The sequence below is a fragment of the Rhineura floridana genome, chromosome 6, assembly GCF_030035675.1.
Source record: "Rhineura floridana isolate rRhiFlo1 chromosome 6, rRhiFlo1.hap2, whole genome shotgun sequence".
In the NCBI taxonomy this organism is placed as follows: Eukaryota; Metazoa; Chordata; class Lepidosauria; order Squamata; family Rhineuridae; genus Rhineura; species Rhineura floridana.
This window is the reverse complement of record NC_084485.1, coordinates 86,077,536-86,098,222: the sequence shown is the minus strand read 5'-3', so window position 1 is coordinate 86,098,222 and position 20,687 is coordinate 86,077,536. Positions and strand designations below refer to the sequence as shown.

Sequence of the window (20,687 nt, the reverse complement as noted above, 5' to 3'; positions counted from 1 at the left end):
AACGTCTCGAGGAGGTGGGGCTTGGGGGCACTGTGCTTCAGTGGTTCTGCTTATACCTCCAGATCCAGTAGTTATGAGAGTCTACTGTTCAGTACCATGGAAATTATCCTGTGGTGTTCTGCAGGGTTCCATCATGTCCCACATGCTATTTAACATCTATATGAAACCACTGGGAGCTGTCATCAGGAGTGAGGTGCCATCAATATGCAGATGACAACCAGCTCTACCTCTCTGTTCCATCTGAATCAGGAGAGACAGCTGAAGTGTTGAACCAGTGCTTGGAGGCAGCGATGGACCAGAAGTGGGCCAATAAATTGAGACTGAATTCTGATTAACACAGAGGTGTTATGTGTCCAGAGTTCTCATGACCAGGAGGTGGAAAGCTGGCCTGTTCTGGATGGGGTTGCTCTTTCCTTGAAGGAGCAAGTCCACAGCCTGCAGGTACTCCTTGATCCAACACTGTCACTGGAGGCTCAAGTGGCCTCAGTGGCGAGGAGTGCATTTTTCTGGATTGCCAGCTTTGGCCCCTTTTGGACAGAGGATACTTTGCCACAGTGCTCCATGCTCTGGTAACTTCCAGACTGGATTATTCCAAGGAACTCTACATGGGGCTGCCGTTGAAGATGACTTGGAAACTTCAACTGGTCCAAAATGCAGCAGCCAGATTACTGGTGGGAGTTCCTTTTAGAACTCATATAACCCCTGTTTTAAAACAGCTGGATTGGTTGCCAGTTCATTTCTGGGCCCAATTTAAGGTGCTCACATTAGCGTTTAAACCATAAACGACTTAGGTCCCAAATATCTGAAAGACCGCCTCCTTCCCTACAGATCCTCTCAGGTGTTGAGATCAGCAGAGGGGGCCTTTTGGTAGTTCTGCCACCTTTGGAAGTGCGGGTGGTGATGGCCTGGGAGAGAGCATTCTCTGTGGCAGCCCCTAAGCTGTGAAATTCCCTCCCCACTTCAACTTGGCAACTTCATTGTACAATTTTCGGTGAATGCTGAAGATGCACCTCTTTATCCTGGCCTTTGACGCAGATGTATATTTTTAGGACCCATCCTATTTTCTGTGATGTTTAGGTTGTTTTTAACTGTTTTAATTATGTGTTTTTGAATTGTTGTAACCCACCCTGGCACCTCTGGGTGAAGGGTGGGTAATAATAATATAGTTGCTGTTGGACTGCAGTTTCCATCGGCCTCAGCCAGCATGGCCAATGGTCTGGGATAATGGCACTAGTAGGCCACAAGTTCCCCTCAGTGTTCTAGAGCAGCCTTTTCCAAACTTTGGGTCCTCAGATGTTGCTGGACCACAGTTCCCATCATTTCTGACCATTGGCCATGATGGCTGGGCTGATGGGAGTTGTAGTCCAGCAACCTCTGGAGACCTAGAGATTGGGAAAGGCTGGTCTAAAGCTTCCAGAACCATCTTAGACTGAAGGACTGAGGTCTATGTTGGGACCATAACCTAGTAAGCGTGTCACCCTAGTTCTTTGCTTCATTTCTCTTGGAACAATGATGTTGTGTGATACTCCACCTTGTTCCACATGTGGCAGATTCCATTTCTAGCTTATATGCTAATTTATGCTGATTTATGAAACATACGTGTAAGGGAAGGAGCACTTGACATTGTACTCAGTTTTTGAATTGTGCAAACTCATGATGACTGAAGATCTGGTATTCTAAGACAGTGATGGGAAACTGGCCTGCCAGGTCTCTGAGTTTGGCCTGTGAGGCCATTTTGGGCAAACCATGTTCACCTGATGTCATAGATCATCAGGTACAGAGATGTCTGTGATACTAAGTATCACAGCACTTAATATATGAGAGAAATGTGTATCCAGTCTTAGTGCTATGGTGATTACACCTAAAACCAAAAAGAAGCCTCTGACGGTAAACTGTGAAAGACTAGACAGCATTCTTGTCCCACAGTGTTAAGACCGGAGATAAACCTGGCCCTTTGGAAATTTATTTGGTTGGAGATGAGATATATGCTGTTGCCCTCAAGACCTGTGGAATTTCAGCCTAAAGCTTTGTTTGTGAATAGTGACTTCCTCCCTGGGCTACTTTGGGAGGAAGGATGGGGGGTGGGATATAAATTAAATAAATAGAACATTAGCAGTAATGCCAAAATTTTCCCATCAAAATCTGTGAAGAAAAGGGCTATTGGGATTTTAAGATGACTTGGGCCATTTTGTAAAAGGTCCACAAATGTATATAGAGTATTTATGTTGTTGTAGAGCAAGCTGTTTGAGAGTATCCAGGAAGGCAAGTATGAGTTTCCTGAAAAGGACTGGTCTCATATCTCCAGTGATGCCAAGGACCTCATCTCAAAGTTGCTAGTCCGGGATGCCAAAGAGAGGCTCAGTGCTGCTCAGGTTCTGCAGCATCCATGGGTACAAGGGGTAAGTAGGGTAGTGCCCAGGAGTGTAGTGAAGCAACTTCCATTGGGTGGGCATAGACAAAAATGGGGGTGGGGGTGGGGCAGAAGGGTTGGGACACTGGTCACTATAAAAGATTGCTGGGGGAGAGTTTTCTTAGGTAATGACAAAAATAAACCCCAATTTATCCATTTAATTAGGAACTATGACTTGTGAAATTTACAAAAAAGCAAATCAATTTAAAATCCAGTATTTTCCGGACGCAAAATAGTTGGGTAACCTAAATAACAGTGACTAGGAAGTAAATATATATTTTGCAAATCATCCCACCATAATGATCTGAACTGTTAATAAAGTTACTAGGCACCGTGATTTCTCTCCAAACTTGCAGAGGAACTTATCACTTGAAATTCCTTCAAATATGTCACTTTCAAAAGCCAAATTTGCTTTTCTCTGATGAAGCATTGAATGCCTGCATGGTGTCAGCACTTATGTTAAAGTTGAGAATGAATTTTGACACACTGCTGTAGATGCACCAAAGGTGAGTCCTGCAGCATACAAAGTGTGCATGCATGGGAAGGCTTCCTTGTACAGGTACAATGTTTAGTAAGCTTGTGAACTGTGAGTTCAGTTCTCCTGAGGCAGCTGCTTCCCGGAACTAACCTGGCCTCCTTTGCCATGCCAGGAAAGCAATTAAGAGAAGTTTTACTGTAAAAATTAAATTAATACCTATAACCATCACTTTTCATAAGGAAATGCTTGACAGCATGTCACATAGGAACTATACGTGTCTGTGAACTACAGGTGGTAGGATTGATTATGCAAGCACACAATCCCTGTTCTGCTGAAAGCCCCTGGGCCAGCCAGCTAACACTGCTTCTGATGGCTCTACCAGCAAATTTCACACACCCTATTTTGATAGTACATAAGTTTGCATAAGAAAATTTGAATAAGGTGAATTATTTATAATGATCATTTGTACAGTTGGCTGGAGGTGTTCACTTCATTCACACTTTTAACTCTATTTGCTGTGTTTGCAAGCCCTGGTAACTTTGCCCTGCTTCTCTCTTTGGATGCCTAAACTGTATTTCTAAAAGCTCAACTAACGTTTTCAGTTACTGCAATGCTAGAAATTTGGGAACTGAAGGAAAATTTCATTGGGGGGGCAGAAATATCATGGGGGACAATGCCCTCATCAGTGCCCCCATCACTACACCCCTGGTAGTGCCTTTCAACAATGTTAATTTATTTATATAACCCCGTCTGTGTGCGTGGTGTTCTATAAAATAACAAATAGCAAGCACAGGCTCCTCCACAGAAGATAGCTTTGTCAGACAAAACCAAACTAGGGGAATACTAGGCTATAAATGTAAATTGTGATTAAGTCTTGTATCTCAAGATTTTTGTTAGTAGCTATGTGTGAAGGCCTAAATTATTCCTTAATAGAGAGGTGTCCAACCTAAAGCTGGTTCCCTTTCCCCAGAATCATCCATGCATATGCAATATCTCTCCCCATTCATTATTAAGAGTCTGTTGATAGCAAAGGCTCAGTATAGGAAGAATGAAGTTCCCCTTATGTTGATATGGGTGGAATGCACTTTTATGCAATTTATTATTTGTTTAATGCAAATTTTTATGCATATTGCCTATGTCTGACCACTTGAAGCTTGACCTATGAACTCTGAAAAGGATCCATTTTTCTGCGAAGAATCCTCAACTTACCTTGTAATGTTTTCATTCTGTGCAGCATGCTTCTGAAAGGGGACTGCCTACACCACAGGTTCTCCAAAGGTAACCTTTTCTGAGCATCTTATACACCCAGCTGAAACAGTAGTTGGAGGGTGAATACAATCAAATCAGAGGAATTTAGGGACAAAGTAGCGGGCTGCATTGTTGGGAAAGCCAAGAGCACATGGTTTATACTATCTGAAGGGCTGCAGTTTATTGCAGTGTTTTCTTTAGTTGGAAATTAATCACAGAACCTAACTTGGTTATTTATAAGAGAGGAAGTGAAGAGACAAATTGTGCCTTTCTGTCAGTTTTGAGGTATAAACTGATCTTTTTCCTCCCACCTACAGGAACAGCAGCACAAAAGAGCTGACTCTCTTTGCAGCTGAAGCTATTGCCCTAAACCGCCAGCTCTCCCAACATGAGAATCATCTCAGTGAAGGGCAAGAAAGTATCAGTCAGGCCATTTGCTCCATGAAGCTTTCTCCCCCTTCCAAATCCCGCCTTGCCAAACGCAGAGCCATGGCTCAGGCCATGAAAAGCAGTGACTTCCAGCCAGCCCCTCATTCAGCCCTTTGATGCACATTTCCCATTTGCCAGAGTTGGGGTCAGCTGCTGCTTAATTGTTTTTAAAAACTCATGGGTACATCGGTGTTTTTAAAAGACTTTTTAGAACATAGCTTGTGATGAAGGGATTTGAAGGACAATTTCCGTGGGAATTTTTTTGTAATTGATAAACGTGTTGAATTGTATGATGTTCTTAAGTAACACTGCTGCTGTTTTACTAACACAGCAAATCACTAAGGCAATGTTTGCACACAGTGTTCTCTAATCAGAGGCTAAACCACTGCCAGCAGCCCTGTGACTAGTAGAACTATGACTCACAGGCTCCTGACCTTGCAATAGTTACACAACTCCAGGTTTTACCTGCAGTCACCAAATCATTTTGGTGACCATCTTTCAGGAAGCTTTGATCATCTGCGTTTTTTAGCTTTCTGTATCCACTGTAAGTTCTGAAATGTGCAAATTTCCTCGTTATCTTTGGTCACTTACTGTATTACCCTTTATTCATTAGGGGCCTTAACTTGCCTGAATGTTTGTACATGTGACTTTAGAATGTCAGAAGCATGTCTATTTAGTGCAGAGATGATCTCATCAGAATTGGCCTATTTCCATCCCCATCCCCAAATTATGTTGCCACTGTTAGAGATCAAATCTTAAAAACTGTTGGCAAAAATGAATTTTGAAATCAGTCTTCAGAATGTAACGCTTAGTAAGACCTTCCTTTTTCTCTTTTTGCTGAAATTGCCAAATGATCTACTTATGGAATCTGCTTTTAATTGCTTGAAGCGTTTTGGCTCAATTCTTTATAAAGCATTCCTCTAAGAAGTGTACCTTCTCACTATGATGGACAGAGAAATGATCAAAACATTACTGCCCCTATGTGAGCACCACTGGAAAGTTCTTCTTATGGCAGTGGTCTACACAGAAATGGAAATACCTGAAAGCTTTTTGTTGTGTGCATCCATCTAAATGACATGCAGCACTGAAAGTGCAAGGACAGTGTGGGCTGTTCTGTGTGTTTGGATAGCTGTCAGCAGTGGTGTCAGAGCTTTTATGTGGAGTGCCACCGCAAGGAAAAAGCTTTCTTCATGGTGCTCACGTCATGACAGTAATTTGGACTGGATGTGATTTGGGGAGTGATGAGTTATTCCCCCAGTTCCTTGCTTAGATACTTCCTCTGGTTTGGTATACTAATCCCATTGTTTGCTGAAAATAAGGATTATGTTGTAGCATGCACAAATTTTAAACATGGTCACCTTGCATTTTTGTAGAATTTTGCTCACCATCTCTAACAACCCGATGAGCACTTAAGTGTCTGCTGTCTTGACAGCTGTCCTCCAGGTTAAACACAAAATTTCTAAGTGCAATTCTGGTGAATAGTCTTTTCAGTAAGCAGAAGGATATACCATTGAGATGAGTAAACCAACATGAGGCTGCCTTTGATTTGGGTAACTAGGGGAGGTGCTTGCTGCTGAGATATACATTCCATACTCTGCTTTATATAGAGACATGAAATTGAAGATGGAGGAGAGTCTACAGTGTTGGTATATCCCAGTTTTCTAACAAACACACTTTCTTATGATCAGCTGTGACTTTTTGCTCAGCTATTGCTTTGTCTACATCCCTTATTTTCTCAGACAAGAGAATTAGATTAGTCTTGGATCATGTCTCCATTGCAATGTGTTTTTGAGTGGGTTAATGGCAAGACAACTGACAGGAGTTACATCAAATTGTTTTTAAATTAAGCATACCATCGTGGATTAACTTGGTGGTTTGAAAATCACCTGTGGTTCCACAGTAGTCTATTTTAAAACAAAACTGGTGACTTCATCTTGAGTGTCTTAGGAAGTCTTGCTTTATTGGAAGTAGTAAAGTTGTTCACCTGAAGAAATTCAAGTTCCTTTTTATTCAAATAGGATATTTGAATTTGCTGTAGGTCTTGAAAATTTAGGCCAGTGAAATGTGAAAAGTGTGAGGAATCTAATTTTTAAAAGATCAGTGTTAATGTTGAAGGAGCAGGAGATGGAACAAAGCCAACAAGCTTAGAAGGATCTGAATTGAGGTTCTCCTAACTCAGCCTGCCTGCCTTCACATTTTGCCTTTGAACACAAGTTACATATATTTATAAAGTTGTATTATTATAAGACCATACTGGTGATTAATATGAAGAATGGCTACACTTAAAGGTATTTTATGCATTGTACCATTAGTGAAGATTATTAATTATACTATTATATACTGTGGTTTTTAAACATACTTTAAGCTGTTACAGTTGAAATGTATTCCATAGTTAATGGTTTTTAAAAAGCATTGGAAAACTCAGGAAGAAATCTCCCTATCTATGTGACACATTTATTAATATTGTGTACTGAGAATTAAACTTACCTCATCTCTAACATGGTCTTTTCTGTTAATATTTGCGTTATTCCACATATCCCCTTTTCTGAAGCTGAGTCTAATAGTTTAGTCCTATATAGAAGGAAGGTCCACTGAGTTCAGTGGGGCTTACTCCCAGATAAGTAGGTGTAGGAATGCAGCCTAAGAAATGTATACATTCTATCATAGTAGAGCACTGACCTAAAAAGGGGGATAATCCTTCACCCCAAATAGCCCAAAGAGTATTGAACATGCTAAGTAATAGTTTGGAGCCATGGAATGTTCAGTGTCATTTGCAAAAGAAAAACTGAAAATGCTTGGAGACTGAATTGACTAGCTTGAGCCTCTTACATTTTATACTATCCTGGAAGAAGATATTGCTGACTGGCTAGAACCCTAAATAACAGTACACCTTTTAGGGGGTGAGAATACCCTAAAACATCTTGCTGCAGTTTCCTGTCATTTCAGCCACTATTTTCAACATGCAGATAAAATTATAACCTGATCATATAGTGTTTTCTTCCAGCCTAACTCACCCACTACAGTGTTTCTTGGTGTGTGCGTTTGTGTGTGTGTGTGTGTGTGTGTGTGTGTGAGAGAGAGAGAGAGAGAGAGAGAGAGAGAAGGGGAGGTGAGAACACAAAGAAAATAAATACTGGAGTTTGTATTCCTGCAGTGCAAGAATTCTGCAGTGTGTCTCTGTGTGGGTTCTTTACTATCAGTATTCTTAAAGTGGATAATTCATCCTTTAGCTTAAACAGAGCTCTAGGAAAAGTCTCTCCTCCCCTTGTCTGTTTGCTGGTATAAAAATAATCTGTTGATCTGTGTGGGTATATTTCCTCCAGAGATGCTAGTTTTATGTATGATCTTGAGAAAAGGGGCTGTTTTGCAAATTAGTAAAAAAAAAAAACGAAAACTGCCTGTTTTAATTCTCAAAGCTAATGCTTTTCTTTTGGACCATTCCTGTGGTAGGCACAAAACATCTAATTTGGTTTCTTTAGGAACATGCTACCATGGCAACTGAAGGCTTGACAGTTCTGAAGACGCATATGTTGGTGCCTCTTCCCCTTCACTTCTTACTATTTCATTTCTAACTATTTGCTACTAATACAATAATAGAGACATTGCAATTTTGGCTGTGTGATTAAGGAGAAGGCTCAGTCTTAAAAAAACTGGTAGTCTGTCTCCAATTGGTATTACCTCTTCTGTCAAGAGGAGCAACAATGCAGTAACAAGTTATTTATGAATGGCAGAACAATCCTGAGGGGGACCAGAGGCACAGAGCAGTGGATTCTCCACTGCCTCTGCAACCCTGACAACCAGGGCAGAATGATGGACTTTGCTTTTTCACTGCACCTGCTTCAGGTTGACAGAGCAAAGCAGCCTGAACTGATCCAGGTTCCAATGGATCTATGGCCAGCCCTGCCTTGGCCTCATAACACCCCGTTTCAGGGCCTACTGCCAGCAGTTTCGCTTCCTCAGGCACACTTCTGCAGTAGGGCCTCAGTGATGGTTGCCCCACCAGTGGACGGGGCCATCCGCTGAATCATAAACCCCTCCAGCAGCACCGATCGAAAGTTAGGATTGCAGCCTCATGTGCTGCAAGTGTTACAGTATCAATAGACTGGTACAGGTGGTACAGTTTAATCACTGCTACGAGCCTGAGGGAAATAGGAGAGCCTCCTTAATGTACCTAACTATGAGGATTTGACTTGGGACAGGAAGCATTAATTTCCTTGTAACCCTTCGAAATCGTTAAAATGATTTTTTTTAAATGCTGGTGTTTATTCTGTCCTGAAGAATTCTGGGTTTACAACACACACCACCTACTGGTTTTGAGAGCAGGAGAGTTCTCATCAGTGATTGGGATCTTCTACAGGCAAAGCAGATGCCCTGCCACTGTAGCTTGTAGCAGGAGTTGCTGGGTTTTGCTTTTTTAATCTTGCAAAAAGGGATTCTTGAACCTGAGCTATGGGGAAGTGCCATAGCTCAGTCGCAGAGCATTTAGATCCAATCTCTGGCATCTCCCAGGTAATCATCATTGAGCTAGATGGTCTGATTCAATATAAAGTCACTTCCTGTGCCATATCAAGCTTCTGTCTCAAATTCCAGTCCCACGCCTGTGAGGATAGCAGCACTTTGGGATGGGTATGGCATGTAACTTGGAATAGCCAAGGTTTGCTTCACACATAACCAGTCTTGTGTTTCTTCTGTCCATGTGTTCATGTACACAGGCTCCTGGCTGTATGGTGACATACCTGTGCACAGACCATATGCACAGAGGCAGCCACTTCTCTTAAGTGTAGTGAACACTTTTCCTTGCTGCTATAATCATGGGTTTGCAGGTAAAAAAAAGCAGCTTTGGGGTGCTGCACTGAAAATAGATGGTAGGGAAGAGTTAAGCACACCCTCACAACCACTGATCTCTTGTTTGCAGCCTGTCATATCTATTTTTCTCCCAGAGAGATCCAACTGTTAACATGCATTTGCAGTGTATAGTCTTCCTTGGTCTCAAGAACTATTACACTTCACCAGTTCTCCTGAGAACAATATATGCCCAAATATAGGATGTAAGTGGGCGTTATCTATAATGTGAAGAATACATGCATATTTGTTCACCTGATGGCAATGAATGACCCCTTCCTCTCCATCAATTCCAATCTGTAGGAAGAGGAAAGCTGCAAAAGCAAGTCAGCCTGCCCCTAGATCCCCATGGAAGTAAGGAAAGATCTGTAGACTGTGAAATTAGTAGGTAAATGTGTTTAAAATAAGCAATAGTATTCTTTAATTAAGAATAAAAATAATGGCTACTTTAGAAGAATGCACTTAGCCCTCTTTTTTTCAAAAACACTAGAATCAACCAGTTCTCTCTTGATGGAAGAAGTGTGTATGTCATCTTTATGTATGCATTTCTCTCCCAGAGACAGAGGGTTCAATTTTTTCCTTTGGGGGACAGTGTAGAAATCAATGTGACATGCCTAGAATTGTTACTAGTCAAGTCACATACTCTCCAACCAGTTTCTAATTAGGCTATGCTAAAACTACCACGAAACTGCCAGAAGAAGGTCACTCTGCTGAATTTTCTTCAAGTTTGAATTTTAAACTTTGAAATGTCAATAACTGCAACATCTTTCTGCTTCAGTACGGGATCTGAGGATTTGTGCAGGTTTTGGCTTTCTTGCTCATCTCAGTTGAAGTAGCTTCTTTCGAGCTACTGCTCAAGGACAATTAAGCAGCCAACAGGGAAAGAAGTAATATGTGCAGAAATGCAAACGGAGCAGAGACTGACAGCTAGAGATGTGGCTGGTAAATTTCCATCATTTTATGAAGCTCTGCTCCCTACAGCTGCAATCTCTATCCTGGGCTTCCTGGCCCAGAGGCCTCCCAACCTTCATAATTTCATTGGTGGCTTCATTGCACAGACCCTGTTCCTGGGTGGTGTGCAAGAGATTATCTTTCACCTCCACTGTTGTCCTCTTTCAAGTCCATGCCTTCTCCACATGTTCTCCTTAATGCCCTGCTTCTAACGAAGCAAAGACAAATCCTGCAGTATTACACTGAGGATAGGCTGTTCCTACCAAAAGAAGGAATTTTAAAATCCCCTTATCAGTGAGGGACCAAAAAGGAGTCCTGTGATGTGGGGTGGCCATTGGGTGATTACAGCCCTCCAGGCCTCTATTCCCACTGACCCCAAGACTACACCTCTCTCCAGCCTTGTTCCATACCTTTCTTTAGTCCTTTGCCTGCCTGGAGCGTGTCCTTGAACTGTAAAAGCATCTCCTGGCTTGCCTAGATGCTGAATGGAGCGGTGGAAGAGGGCATAGAAATCTCTGAATTTTTGTCTGGCTGGAATGTAGCCTTACTGTTCCAAGGGAAGAGTTGTGTCAATTATTCCACCCGCTCTTTCTTCCTCTGGTGGCTGGTGCTCCATGTCAGTGGGGCAGTAGACCCCCTCTGGGTTTTAGTCTGAACTTTGAAGGGCCTGAAGCACCTTGGACAGCTCCTTGACGCTCCTTGCTTCTGGTCCTGCCCATCATTGGTGTGCCCTTTCTCTAAGATTGCTATGGCCCTTGGGCTGGAAAGGGTTCCCCATCCCTGCTGAAGTGAGACAGAGGGGAATAGTTAAAACCAGGGCCAGCCAGAGATATGAGACAACTCCCCCCTCCCCAAAAAATCCATGTAGAGAAGCTGATCAGGCCAGCAGTGAAATCTTTCTTGAATGCTGGTGGCAACAGAGGCTTCTTTAGGGGGCATAGCTCCCCACACTCCAGCATCTGTTGCCTGACATGTAGCTGCCTCATTCTGCTTAATTGTAGGGCCAGCCCTGCTTGTAGCACATTGATGGTAGAATATGTGCCACTGACCCAGGTTCAAATCCTTACATGGCTGCGGTGCTAATTGGTTGTTAACCCCTGTCTCAAATGATTATTGTGGTCAGGGCCAGCCCTAGGATAACTAGCACTCTGGGAGAGAAATGTCTTCAGTGCACCTCTGCCCCAATGGCCACTCAGAGGGCTCATGGGGCCTGGTGTAGATGTGATGTTGGGGGCCTTGCTACCCCTCTACAGGGGCCAATGCAAGTGTGTACAAAGCTGGGGGCTATTGCAAGAATTACTATGTGAACAGATTACATGTGAGAATTCTTGCTTGCTGCTCTTCCTTTCTCTGGGATCAAGCAGAATCACAGGTGTGCTTCATTTTTTCTTACATGGGGATAAGCGAATAGGGATTGGGTTGTGCTTCTCCTGAATACCTCCTCCAAATTCCAAACCCCTTCCGGCAGATCTTTCTTCTCCTTCCTGGGGCTCTGTCTCACAGGTCTGTTGTGGCCTGCTCCTGGCCTTCTGCACTACTTATTCAGGAAGAGTTCTTCCCTTAGGCCTGGCCTCATACCACTCATGTCTTTCCCTGTGGTAACAGTCACAGAAAATTACAGTGGTGCCTTGTCTGGAAATCTTAGGTGGCATTTGCTGACTCACCACTTGAACTCTTTCCCTGGTAGGCCTGGAGTTCTTTCTGTGACAAGAGCAGGTTGTCATGTTCTTCCCTGTTTCTTCTTTCCTCACAACAAACTCTTGTAACTGAGGCTACTAGGCCTGAGCTAATCATAAGCCTACCTCACCAATCATATATTTATTGCTGCCAGACATAAAGATTATACCTTACCGTGATTGGTTTAGACTTCCCTACACTTGGGGTGCAGGCCTAGCTAAAAAGCAAGCCCCACCCTTCCAGCCTCCCAAGGACACATTGTACAGCCAGCTCAAGCCTAAATTAGCATATATTCTGTTTCATATAAAACTATGTAAAATATTTACTTCATCATGGGCAAGGCCAGCTCCAGGAATGCCAGGGCCCTTGGGCATCAGCTTGCCCTGGGCCCCAGTGTGTGTGTGTGCGTGTGCGCCTGCACGCCCATGGCCCCCCTATGCCCCCCACCTACCTGTCTGCTGTCTTTTACCATTGCCCTTAACGAAGATGGCGGTCGCAGTTTCCCTAAGGGGATGATGCCTTCACCACCATCTTTGTAGATGGCGCACATGCGTGCTATGCACGCACATCTCTGCCATCAACTAAGATGGTGGCAGGAGCTGCAGTACCTTAGGGAAACCGTGGCTGCCATCTTTGTTAAGGGCAACGGTAAAAGACAGCAGACAAGTAAGTGGGGTGTGGGGGGGGCATGGATCGCAGAAGGGGAGCGGTGGGGCGGCTGAGGGCCCCCCTGTAGCTCCAGGGGCCGTCGGGCCAGTGCCCCAGCTGGCCGCCCTTTAGAACCGGCCCTGACCATGGGCAGGGAGAGGTCTCGTCACAATTACATGTTGAAATTCAGTGTCATCTTACACGGTAATATACGATTTCCTCTTCATGAAAATACCAATAATTCTAGTGAGCAAACCTCAAAAAGCCATATTCTGAGCAGTGGCAGTGCATTATGCAACATAGAACTACCACAAGTTTTACTTTGTTTGTTTGTTTGTTTGTTTAGCAGTTCCTATTTTTTGGTAAGCATTCTTTATTTTAGAATATCCATTATTTTTATCTTTAAAAATAAAAATTATAAATACAAAAAAGGTATCCAGCTGACCACTTACAGGTTACGGCTTTATTTTATTACTTAAATAATGCTTATAGTGTTTATAGTATTTGAAGTGCTAAATGCTTGGTAATATTTTCTCAAAGTAAAGCTGTGTTCCACTGATTTTTACACAGCGCTAAAAAGTGGAAACTGAAAAAGAAACATACCTTGAAGCTAATTGAAGGAAGATCATTTTTGTAGTTAGAACCCAAACAATTGGTAGAACTTTGGGGTGGGGGAGGTTACAGACACTTGCTTTTTGCCACCCTAGCTCACTGTAGACTGTACATTCAAAAATACAGCCACTGAGCTCAGCTTTGTGCCCCTTTCAGCTCAGCGCCCTGGGCAACCACCCAGCTTGTCCATCCCTAAGACTTGCCTTGATTGTGGAGATCAAATGGGGTGGGGGACAGAAAGATACTACCATGCATTTTTCAGAGGAAGGGTAGAATAAAAGTGTTAAAGCAAACACTGCCCCCCCCCAAAAAAACCCTCAGGTTGAAAAGCCTAGGCACACTTCAGTGTCAGTGGGATTCTTTCTGATGGAAAAATTGTATGTGTGTGTGAGGGAGGGGAACTTAACCCCCTACCCTCCTGCTGTGATTCTGATCTCACTCTCCCCACCTCTGCTTCCCTATGCAGCTGTGGGTTTTTGGTTAGGGATGAGGTAGAATAGAGCCTTGGTGCACCATTTTTTTAAAAGTGATTGATATAACTTGCACTTTGACCCATACGTAGATTCAATGGGCCTTTCTATTTAAAATACATGGGATTAGGCTCCAAGTAGTTGTGTGGGGGAGGAAGGAAAAGAAGGTGCAAACTTGCTGCTTCAGCCACACAAACATGACTTGTCTTGGTTAATTGATCAAGGTGGATCCTGTGAATCTGAGAGGAGAGCTGAAGGGAGACGTGTGTGTGCACGCATGGCCCAAATACATTCTAACTTTGCTGTCTTGATCTGGAGCAAGTGCTGCTCAGACCCTAGAATCCAAGTATAGGATCCTACAATCAAACTTTAAGGGAAGTGGCAGCAATTGAGGGAATTAATCTCGGCTTTGCTGTCCAGGCTAGCATTGCTTTGAGATGGAAGGCATGTGCAGAAATCCGTCATCCTAAGCACTGTCATATATGTACTGATGGTGAGGCTTCACTGCCATGAGCATCGCACAGTATAGATTTTAGGCTACTGTGTCAACTTCCATCATCACTGTAACTAATTTCTCCCTGTGCTATTTCATATCTTCCATCCTCCTCCAGGAATATTTATTTGATCTCTTATGTGCTCTGTGCCATACTGTACACATCCATTGTAGAAGGTCTGACAGAATTATCCAAGTAATCTTCCCTAACTTACTTCATGTGTCATAAGACTTACAGGCACACAGCTTTGAGTCACAGCAATCTACTTTTAGCTGTAGTTGCCTGAAGACTTCTTGTATGATTTCATTAAAGACTTGATTAAAGAAACTCTCTATTTTTCAGGACCATAATTCATTGGGTGAAAATGGAAATGGTCTGCCTTCAAGTCGATCCCAACTTATGGCGACCCTTTGAATAGGGTTTTCATGGTAAGCGGTATTCAGAGGTGGTTTGCCATTGCCTCCCTCTGAGGCTGAGAGGCAGTGACTGGCCCAAGGTCACCCAGTGAGCTTCATGGCTGTGTGGGGATTTGAACCCTGGTCTCCCAGGTTGTAGTCCAGCACTCTAACTACTACACCACAGTATTCTGGTACTAAGAGAAACGCCTTCATTTGGTACTTTAACTCATTAATGAGAGTAGTCTAGAGATGAAACTAGCACTGCCCCTTGGTGGCTTGCGTTATATTTCTACTTTTGCCTAAAATGGCTTCCTCTCCTCCTTTCAGTCTCTCTGTCTCAAACGTACCCATAGGCATCTGCTTGGCCACCATGAGAATAGGATGCTGAAATAGCTGGGCCACTGACCTGAACCAGCAGGGCTCTTCTTAGGTTATATTCATACGGCAAAGGCTCCGTTTGTCAGCAGAAACTTTCCTGAGCCCCCAGGGCCATGCTAAATAACCTAAGGGGCAGCTTTGTTTGGTCAGTCTCCATCTTTATTTGTGAATGGAGCAACTGAGGGTCTAATTTTTGACATCAAAAAGGGATAGGTGAGAAAGTGGTGCTAAACCCTTTCCCCTTGGTTCTGCGGAAAAGAGCTACGGGTGCCTGCCCTTTTCCCACTAATGCCAAGTGTGCAGGTGCCAAGCAGGGGTATGGCCAGCAGCGCGATCAACATTGAGGGATGTGGCAGGCCCAGAGCTTGGAAGATTACTTTTAAAAAGTAATAAATTAGTTACAATTACATGGCCAAAAAGTAGTAATTACCATTAAAATTGCTCAGAAAGTAATTGATTACTTTTTCTCAAGAGTAATCACTACAATTGCATTTCAGTGACTTTAAAAAAAAAACACCTACAAGGTGCTGGCCTTGGCTGCTGCACATCTAACTAACCTAAAACAACATTAAAAATAAACACACACATACAGAGGTAGTAGAATAATTCTTTTTATCCATAAAATAGCAAAAATGGTCTCTCCACTGGTAAGGGAGGTGGGGAGGGAGGCAGAGGCCACTGCTCACTACTAGTCAAACCAAGTGCAACCCCCCCTCAGCCAGCAAGCATAATCTCTCTCACTTAACCACCTCCAGCACCCTGCCCTGCCACCAACTAAGGAACACTCATCCAAGCACACATTTTCCCCTGAGATGCAAAAAAGTTAAAAGTACTGCAAATGCAGCATAGTAGCCAGAGAGGGTGGTGGAGGCCACTTTGTGTGCCAAGTACACTCTCTCACTTCCACAGTTCTTTATCTCCATTCTGCTGCTGCCTCCTTCTCCTTTATCCATGTTCTTGCCCTCCAGCTCCTTTCTCCCTCCACTCCATTCTTTTCTACCACCATCCATTGTTTTCTCCACTCCACCCTGTCTCACTCTCCACCTCCTTCCTCATCGCCTCTTACCCACCCAGAGAGCATGATGGAAGAGCAATGCTGCACAGAAGCCCAATTTGAGGTGCATTATTTTTATCCACAAATCAGAGGTGCAGAAGACTTCCCCTGCTTCCGCCCCCAAATAATGTCCAAAAGTAATCCTGGAAACATTACAATTACTCCACAAAAGTAATAAATTACTCCTAGTTCTATTACAATCAAAATGTAAAGGAATTACCCACTCATTGCTCAAAAAAGTAACTACTTTCCTCAAACATTCCTCAAAAAAATAATTACTTCCAAGCTCTGGGTAGGCATGATTCTGATCCCCCTTCACATATTCCCTAAATCCATGGAAGGTTGCAGAAATACTTTTTAAAAAAAAGTTAGACCCCCCCCCATGACGACTGAGCATGCTTGGTAGTGACAGAATGCAGAGTGTATGTCTAAAAGTGGGGTGGGGTAGGGGGGAGAATGAAATGGAGCTTCCTGGAAGAAAGCTGGATCTCTTGAGCATTCCACAGTTGCAGGTCCCACTTATCCCAGATTACAGTGACTCAGTTTTCTACAGAGCCCTAGATCAAAGTTATACCACCACAACACCAACTGTATATAAATGAAGCTGACCTGTCTAGAAGGCAGTGCTTTAAATGCCAGTAGTTACAGCAGGGATGGGGGACCTGTGGCCCCCTAGATCAGGTTGGGCCCAAACGCCCCTCAGCCCCAGCCAGAATAGCTAAGGGTCAGGGACAATGGGAGTTGTGGCCCTCCAGAAGTTGCTGGATTCCAAGTTTCCCATCCCTTTTTTTACATGTAGGCAAAAACTAATGAAGCAGTTCCAGGAATGCTGTGCTCTAGAAAATTTGTTGCATGCTGACTACATTGTTCTCTATCCCCAGGATTCCAGAGACTGAGGGCTGCCTGGAATACATGATGCCACCCCTGACTGCAACCTCTCTCATTAACAAAACGATCCATCCAGTGGAATGGTTGCATTATTATGTATCCTGCTTTTACTTTGAGGCTTGCTTGCTAAGGCAGCCCTTCTGTGTGTGGAGTCTCCAGTAGTGTAGTGGCAAATTCAGAAGTTCAGGGTCCATGTTATTCACAGGCATGCACCCTCTCCCTTTTTTGGTGTGGGATTGAGAATGAGATCTTTGTTAATGCCTTAGCCCATCACAACAGACTTCCCTAGGTGCCAATAAGCATGAAAGAGGAGAGTGTTCGCTACTGAGAAGAGTCTTCTCAGTGGCTGATTCACCTCCTTTCACTCTGATTGGCTCCATCAGCAGGAAAGGATAAGGAAGTATGTTAGAAGACTCTTCTCAATGGCTAATACACTCCTCTTTCATGCTGATTGGCTCACAGGATGCTGGAGACATAGGACCCTGCTCCCAAAAAAGTAAGGGGTTTCAGACCCCCTGAGGCCCTGGACAACTACACTCCTGGGAATCTCTCCGACAAATGATACAGGTCCCTGGGAGTGGGCATGGTTCTGATGTATGAACAATTTTGCCAAGAACAGTTCAGGGGTCCTTACGTGCATTATCAACTAAGCTTAGGTTACCCATCAAGAATTTTGAAAGCATCTACCTTTTTCCGTTTTCAAATTCAAAAGCTGCTGTGAAATGTCCCACAGAAAAGAGCTGTGCTTTTTAAACAAACAACTGGGTGTGGAAGAATAAGGTGGAAAGCTTTTCAGCAATACCTGAAGTAATCCTGAACACCCTTCACCTCCCTCTCTCTCAGGTTTGAGCTCAGTCCAAACGTTCAAGAAACTGAGAGTATATCAGTGTAGCACTGTCAAATGTGGTAAAATGCTTTTTAAAAAAGCCTAATAGCTGGGGCTTATGGGAGAGGTGGAGGAGTGACTTTGTGTACTGTTTGTCGGCTGTATGTATACATGTAATTGTGGGTGTGGTTTGGATGAGGTGGCCATGCCCACCACTGGCATATGGCCCTTGGAGGGTTGGGCAAGAGAGGAATTGACCCTTGGGTCAAAAGAAGTTCCCTATGTCTGGTTTAAAACAGCTCAAATCTGAGGGCTAGTGTGTTGGATGTGTTGAAACCTGAATTAAAATGGCTAAAAGTATTGTTATGGGATTTGGGGGTTGAGATGGATGATTTCTAGGAAACCTTGGAAGTCTTGCACTGCTTGGATATTGGGATGGTGCGCAATATTCTTCTGAAACTGTTGTCTTGATTTTATTGCAGCATTATTTGCTCTTCTTTTTACTGCAGTCTTTTAATGCAAGAACAAGAAAACCACTCAAATCTTGTATAGTTATTTGTAAGCACTGACATTTTACCTTGTATGAATTGCTGTTGCCAGAGCTAATGGGTGTAATAACCCCCTGAAAATGAAGAGAAAGTATTCTTAACACACACACCCATTTCAATGTTTGGTGAATCTCTCTTCTCTCCTCCCCCTCCAACTTCCTCAGTGGCTTCTACTTTTGTGTTCAGTCTTGCCAATGAATTCACATCATGTTAGCTGTATCATTAAGACATTCATGAGTGGGGCTGCTTAACAAGGGAAATTGTTTGCCAGCTTCCAACTCTGCAGACACTTGACTGCAAATGAGCCTCATTAAGACCTCACCCTGGAGGGAAGTTGGGTCAGGTGCTTGGCACAAAAACGTAAGAGAGGAATTAAATAAAAAATGTTAATGTTCACACTCCCAAGAGTGGCTGAGAAAACACATTTATTGGGTATGGGATCATGTTTTTAAAGGCATTTTTCATACTTTTGCTTCCAAGTGTGGGTTACTAAAACAATGTTGCAAGCTGATAGCAGTGCTGTCTAGGGCAAGTTCAAAGGCAGTGGTTATATTTATATGCCCCCCCCAACAACAATGGACTGCCTTCAAGCTGATTCTGACTTATGGCTACCCTATGAATAGGGTTGTCATGGTAAGTATATTCAGAGGGGGTTTGCCATTACCTCCCTCTGAGGCTGAGAGGCAGTGACTGGCCCAAGGTCACCCCGTGAGCTTCATGGCTGTTTGGGGATTTGAACCCTGGTCTCCCAGGTCATAGTCCAGCACCTTAACCACTACACCACACTGGCTCTCTTATATGCCCCCCACATGCCTTTTGTGACTATCCGAAGGTTGTCCAGTAGGCTCCATGACCATGTGTGTATTTGAACCTAGGTCTCTCTGGTCCTAGTACCGCAGCGTCTAGTCAACTGTTAAATTAAGCATTAACTGTTTATGATATTGGTAGGTTTATTTTGTCTTTTTCACAACTGCTGCAGATATTACACATTTGTTTAATTGTAATGCATTTAAGTTTAATGTTTATTTAAATAGTTTGTATGTTATCTATTATCATTATTTTAATCTTAAAAATCTGTAGTACCTTACAGACTATGATCAGAACCCTTGAATTGTGTCTAGACTATAGCCAACAACAGATGTTAAAACACTGGTATAAAATGCTTGCAGCACCCCCACCTCCAACTGCTCTCCATCAGTACAATAAGAATGTTGAAATAATGGCCCTGATATCGTGAGTTAGGCCTGTCTGTATGTGCTCTTCCTTTTCCCAGTTTCCAGTCTGAGATGAAATAATACATATGCTGCAAGTTACGTACAAACTAGTGTATGTATCAGTAAAGATGGGGTTTGGGAACAGAGGCAGGAAAAATGGTTCTAATCACAGAGCTATTTTTAAAATTTTATTGTAGTATTTGACTCTACAACCTGAATTAATGTTGCATTAGATGTGTTGCCACAGCAACACTGACCTCTGCGTCAAATAGTACCTCTTTGAGAGGTAGCCCTGCACTAGTTTGATTTGAAGCAAGTAGGAGGGGGGCAGTGGCAGCTGGTGATCCCTGAACCTGGTAGGAATGCTTTGGAGCCAAAGAGGTCACGGAGGCGGGGCCAAAGAGGTCTAGTTTTCTCCCCATCCTCCTCCCTTGCACAGAAACTGTGGACACATAAAGCAGTGCAGTTGTACAAATACTTTTTTTTATGTCAACAATATAATTGAGGCAACTTAATCTGCTATCCTAGAAACACTTACCTTGAATTAAGTTCCATTGAACTCGTGGGGGTTTATCTGTGAGTGGGCATGTATGCAGGCTTACACTGGCAGAGACATACAAGTTAGAAGTAAACAGAAAATGCACAAATCAAAAGTAAACAACCAGAATAAATGATGCCCTTTCTCCCATAGAATGAGAAATAGATCATCATTTCTATGTGTTGTAACAAAGAATAAAAGTTAGTTGTGGCACCTTAAATACTACCAGATCAGGTGAATGCACAACATCTTCACCCCTTCCATTGTTTCAACAAGGCCAAACGTCTCTTAGGTTCAATGTCTGACAGTGCATTTCTGGCAGAAGTAGAACTTAAATCTGCAGTCTTATACACTTCCCTGTTTACGTCAATGAGATTTAGTTCTAAGTAGACATGTATAGGATTGCACTCTGTGACGCCCTTCCCTGGCTCTCCCTGTCAGGTTCCTACCTGCTCGTGGCCACTGCCTGTCACTAGGCACCACCAGGGACTCCACCAGTCCGGACTGTCCTTTTTTATGGTTTCTCTCTCCGCTCTAGCATAGACCTCACCAGATCCCCTTGCTAGGCAGCACCACCAGTCACG

General features: G+C 43.3%; 1 protein-coding gene across 5 annotated transcripts in view; it reads left to right on the top strand.

The window, feature by feature from the left end:
* The window catches only part of MKNK1 (MAPK interacting serine/threonine kinase 1), a 60,656-nt gene extending 41,900 nt beyond the window's left edge, over window positions 1-18,756 (top strand). For 3 of the 5 annotated variants that reach the window (XM_061632876.1, XM_061632877.1, XM_061632880.1), the window contains 3 exons: window positions 2,235-2,399; window positions 4,123-4,166; window positions 4,454-7,063. In XM_061632876.1, the coding sequence (XP_061488860.1) occupies window positions 2,235-2,399; window positions 4,123-4,166; window positions 4,454-4,682 (438 nt within the window). In that variant the 3' untranslated portion in view covers window positions 4,683-7,063. Of the gene's footprint in view, window positions 1-2,234; window positions 2,400-4,122; window positions 4,167-4,453; window positions 7,064-14,601; window positions 14,688-16,970 lie in introns of those variants that run through there. The other 2 variants (XM_061632878.1, XM_061632879.1) reach the window with 2 other exon arrangements.
* The last annotated feature ends 1,931 nt before the right edge of the window (window positions 18,757-20,687 follow it).